Raw genomic sequence first — 5,505 nt, 5'->3', positions numbered from 1 at the left:
TGTTGTGTTGTGTTATTTATGTTATGTTATGTTGGATACATAGTGTACTGGTAAAAGATCCCCAGTTTGATCCTGGGAGGAGATAAAAAATCCCTTTTGGGGTTGTGTCAGTCAAAAAATTTAATTAGGAAGCAGCTGAAAGAAGCTTGAACTAAGCTAAACTGACAAATTGTCTTCTTACCTGTTGTAGCAATGCAGTCAAATCCAACAAAAGCATAGAAGCATGTTGCAGCTCCAGCCACGGTTCCACCAAAGCCATAGGGGAAAAATCCGCCCACTCCAAACTCGCTTGTTGCATTAGCAATGTCAGTTCCGTTTCTGCAGCGGGTAGAGAGCAATACTTTGTGGTTATTTCCAGTTAGCTCATCCAGGAGAACAATAATGCTGTAATTATATAGGTCGTGATTTACTTGAGTGTTTTTTTGTTTGTTTGTTTGTTTTTGCATTTATTTACATGGCAGTGGCGTTTAACACATCTTCTTTGCTGATTTTCCAGTTGGAGATGTCTCCCTTGATGAATCCAGAAATGATCACAAACAGCAGCACCAGGATGTTGATCGCTGTGAAGATCTTGTTGATCATCGTTGACTCTTTGACTCCAAAAGACAGGAGACCTTCGTGTAAAAGGTGGTTAATTCAGCGATCTCATCCTCATTTGTGGTCACCATTTAACACCAGTTTTACTATTTTACCTGACAAGAGCACGATCAGAGCTGCAGCAAAGACATCTGGGTAAGGAGCTAAGCCAGGCAGGCCCATGGCAGCATTTTCTGCAAAGTATTTTGATATGACTCCCCCAATGAGTTCATCAAATGTTCCGCTCCATGCCAGTGCAACAGTCGATGTCCCTGAGCAGATAGTGAAAAGATAGTTAATGTAATAAACTAATTAATCAGCCATAATTTACCCGCAGCCATAAACAAAAGAAAAAGAAACTTCCTACCCTCTTTATAACTCAGGGTTTTGAATCACAGTCCTGGTTTATGGGGTTATTATTGGGATTGTTGCAAAGCAGTGATCCCGGTATGTGCTATTGTTAAAATTAATGTTGCAAGAGATGTGACACAGTGAGGTAGAAAAAAAGCAGTCAAGAATTCGCTGTTCCACTGGTTGAAAGGTCACAGTGTTAAATAGTCTCTTAATGGTGGTTGATCATTTATGATCAGAGTGTGGTAAAAAGATTATGTTAGGTTTATGCACTGTTTGCATATACAGGTAGGAGAAGAGATCACTAAATCATCAATAAAGGAAGAAAATATCATTGAATAATAGATGTTACAATTTGCATATATTCACCTATGACGTAGGAGAGCAGCAGATTCCAGCCAGAGATAAAAGCAAGGAGCTCTCCCACTGTCACATAGCTGTAAAGGTATGCTGAGCCTGTTTTAGGAACCCGGGCACCAAACTCTGCGTAGCATAGCCCAGCAAATATAGAGGCCAGGGCAGCGATGAAGAAGGAGATGATGATGCTGGGTCCCGCGGTGTCTCTGGCCACCTCTCCAGAGAGGACATAGACACCAGCCCCCAGGGTGCTGCCCACACCGAGGGCCACCAAGTCCAGAGTGGTCAGGCATCGATTGAAGGTGGACTCTTCCCCGTCGGGCTCGAGGGGCTTCCTCCGGGATAGGCTCACCAGAAAGGACTTCACTACGCTGCACGACATACTTCTGTGGGTTTGGATCAGGATGGAAGATGAGTGAACGAGAGAGATTTAAGGAGTGACCTAGTGGGACAAAAGGTGAGGAGTGTTTCTCAGTGAGTGAATAATTGTCAGGTCAGCCTCCGGAAGAAGATTCTTTCTTCTGAGAAACATGATTTTCAAAGTCTATTAGTGTTTTTATTTGTGTAGAAAGAGAACAGAATGCTACTGTAATTAAACTGAGGAACTGAAGAGCACATGCAAGCTGTTAAGACTTAAGAAAATCTGTTTTATTAAAGCTTGATCGTTATCACATGACAGCTAACATGCTCTCCTAACACTTGACAGAAGTGAGACTAAGAACACATTCACTTACCTCTTTGGTGTGATCTTGTACCTCGTAGATGTGCTAAGAAGTAGGAATAGGATGTGTCATTCGGCTCAGTTACAGTACCCTTTTATAAATGTATCTCGTTATCATTCTCCTGATATGATAGTGCTGATACCTGAGATTTCCAGAATGCCACCCCCAGCACAGAAATCCACGCCCCGGCTTCAGGATTGCACTTTAAGCCTTCATTCACAGCACAATTACTTCTTTGAATATTTTTGAAGAGTCCAAAAGCTTTATGTGTTAGATGTGTTCTCACAGCAGCAGTGCCTTTCAGGGCTGCCTCTAATCAACTACTGTTCAAATCAAATTAAATCAAATCAAAGTTAAGGCACAGTGAGAAAACAAAGATGACATAGCTTTTTCCTATATTTACTTTAATATAAGATCAAAAATTACATGCACCTATTCTTATTTTTGAGGGTTTCCTACAGATTTCTATATTTAATTTCTATAACAATAACTGTGTCTTCTCAGGGGGCCCTTATATTGTTGTGTCGCTTAACAACAAGCCTGCGGTCTTATTACTACAGCTATGTTGTGGAGTTTGTCCGCTTGCACTGAAGCAGCTGTATCTCCATCTCAACATGAAGGTGTGAGCCTGCTGCTCTAATGGCCCGGTGAGTTCATGACATGGGGGAGGACAAAGCAGCTTTTATGACTTATTCGGGCAGGAGGCTGCACACTTTGAGAGGCAGCATTTACCTTCTCATCTCCAATCAGGGGATTTGAGCTCTCCTAATCCCTTGTGGCATCTACCTCAGGAGGCAGGAGCTGAGTGGGGAGGAAGCCTGTGCGGTCAAAGTACTTTTGACTAAACTTAAGCATTCATATCTGCGGATCTCACTTGCTGAGATAGCATATCGAGGGTAATGCTTAACTAAAAAATCATGGTTTGTTTAGCCAGATATCCCATTAATCATTGCAGTTAAGCAGTTAATGTTTATAATGTTGTTTTTCGGCTGCCTACTGTGCATTTAAAGAAGCACAGTCATTAAAATGCACAGATTCTTATTAAAGAAAAGGTCAGGGATTTGAAACTGACGTCATATTTTTATGCAGCAGACACACAAGTTCATTACCTTGCATTCAGTCCCACGAGGAGTTACTGGTGACTTCAAAAGTAGAGTGGAACAAAAATATCCGTGATGCTGACTTGGATGAAAGAAGCATGACTTTTACAGCGATATATACAAGACCGGCCTGCATGACCCTCCCACTCAGTGGAATTATTTACAAAGTAGCCTTTCTTACTCCCGACCAGTGTGGATCATAATGTGTTCATTATTGCAATGAAGGCACAGGGTGAGAACTGTGAATAGAAAATCCTGTTCAGAATGTGAAAAATGCTTTTGTACCCATTCGTTTGTTGTTGCGCTTCAGATTTACAATTTGCTGTATAAAGTGCATGTATTTGATCAGAAATAACTATTACTGATGTTTGGAAATGTGTCGAAAAAAATATAATTATGTTTTACCAGATGCCTCTATAACTTTGCTTATTTTCTGCCATCTAATAGTGGTATAGATGTGGCTACTCCTAATAATCATGGCTTTGAATAATCTGTGTATGTGGATGTAATCACTGTGACTGCTCCTAATGCTTTATTTCCATCTGTTTTTCTGCTTCGGGATTTGTATGACATCAGTGAGAGTGAATAACTTAATATGGCACACAACTCTTGCTGTGAGCACAGAAACTCCACCCACACACTGTTTGAGCCATTTGTTTGCAAAGGACAGCCAATCAGACTAGAACAGCTTTAAAAACTTACAGGCCTTAAGCAGTAAGGAGCTTGATTTAGACAGAGGATGAACTGACCTCTTAGGGACTCCTTTAAAGCTTAAACTGAGTACAAGAATAAAGATACAGTGCTAAAAGGGAGTATAATAGCTTTGATGCTTTGTTAATTTTTTTTAAACAAAGATTTAATGTTTCATGCAAAAAAAGAGAGAGAAAGACAGAAGTTTGTTTGTTTTTTGTTTTGTTTTGTTTTTTTGGCTGTAAAAAGAGTGGAAACATCTGGGGAAAAGAAAACAGCTGATACTAGTCAAAGACAACAAGGCAGGGAGGTAAACTAAAAAAGAGCTGAGGCTCAAAATACAAGAGAATATTAAAAACAAATATACCAATAAGCAACCTAAGAACCAAGAGAAGCCCCAAAAGACCTCAAAATTCAGAGCTAAAGATCCAGAATCCACAATCATAGACTCATCATAGATGAAATGTTTATTAATGATTACATATCTAATGAATACAGTTTACATAGTTTGAAAATGAATTTGTTTTGATTTCAACAATAAATAAAATGAATATGCATTAATATATATTTCCCATCTCAGCCAGAATGAAATTGTTATGTTGGGTATGCAGTATATCTTCAAACCACAAGAGGCCGCTGTGCAACAAAAGAAATTCCTCTTTGCCGCTTCACTGTTTCCACCATATGGACACCCCATTCTTTCAACACTGGTTGGGGGCGAAGATGAAAAGGGTACACTAAAGGAGAGGAAACCAAAAGAAAAAAGAAAAACATATCAGTGGACTCATTTCATTCATAGATCAAAGCTAAAGCCTCTGACGCTATAGGTTTTTGCCCAATACGTCCACTTTAAAGTTCATAGTACCAGAGGCACAGACCAAAACATATTCTTCAAGTAACAAGGAGTAAAAAATTCAAATGTAAAACATACAGGGCCTCCAAAACAGGACATTTTTCCTGTTAAACGGGTTGATCAACATTTACACAATGATCTAATTGGTCTAATCTAAAATGTTGCTGAAACATCACTACAGATGTTCATAATCACCTCCCCATCATCAATCTGTCTTTCCCTCCCATAGACATAGCGTGCTTATCTCTGCTCCCTCCCCAACCTTTGAAGAGAGCAAACAGGGTTTAATGTTAATCTTATCTCCCTGTCTTCTGTGCCTCACTGAGCATGATGTGTGAATTGCATCTGAACACAGTAAATAAGATCATTTATCAAGCACATAGACCAGGTGTAAACTTTTATCACATTTTTATTCACCTAATGAAATACTGAGTCATGCCCCCTTTTTTTCTTTGCTGTTGCGAAGTGGAGCACTGGACTCCCTGTCAGCTTCCTGTAAGTCACCTCTAGTTTCTCATCATCTCTTCCGTCACCTTTCTCTCCACATGCGGTGTCACCAGTATCACCATGAATGAATGAAGTAAAAAGCCCAACATAAAAGATCACAGGAAATACACATGCAACACGCAAATTTGTGGGCAAAACATGCATGCATGCATTCCAGGAATAGAGCAATGAATGTGGCACTCGTTTTACTGTCATACCGCAGCTATGCTCCCCCTCCCCTCCCACTAAACACACACACGCACTCACACGCCCCTCCACACTTACCGGAGGTCTTCTGACAGGACAGAAATAGAACAAATTGTCACGTCAGTGTCAGTAAGCTGCCCTCTGTTAAAACTCAGACTCGTGC

General features: G+C 40.3%; 1 protein-coding gene across 1 annotated transcript in view; it reads right to left on the bottom strand.

Annotated features, from left to right (window-relative positions):
• The window catches only part of LOC102211050 (cationic amino acid transporter 2), a 6,901-nt gene extending 4,573 nt beyond the window's left edge, over window positions 1-2,328 (bottom strand). Inside the window, exons 1-4 of the mRNA XM_005719648.1 lie at window positions 1,297-2,328; window positions 693-848; window positions 455-614; window positions 182-318 (exon numbers count right to left, since the gene is read on the bottom strand). Coding sequence (XP_005719705.1) covers window positions 182-318; window positions 455-614; window positions 693-848; window positions 1,297-1,666 — 823 coding nt within the window. The 5' untranslated portion in view covers window positions 1,667-2,328. The remainder of the gene's footprint in view (window positions 1-181; window positions 319-454; window positions 615-692; window positions 849-1,296) is intronic.
• Between the last annotated feature and the right edge of the window lie 3,177 nt (window positions 2,329-5,505).

The sequence above is a fragment of the Pundamilia nyererei genome, unplaced genomic scaffold (assembly GCF_000239375.1).
Source record: "Pundamilia nyererei isolate P.nyererei 1_Seehausen unplaced genomic scaffold, PunNye1.0 scaffold00001, whole genome shotgun sequence".
Taxonomy (NCBI): Eukaryota; Metazoa; Chordata; class Actinopteri; order Cichliformes; family Cichlidae; genus Pundamilia; species Pundamilia nyererei.
This window is presented reverse-complemented; position numbering and strand designations above follow the sequence as displayed.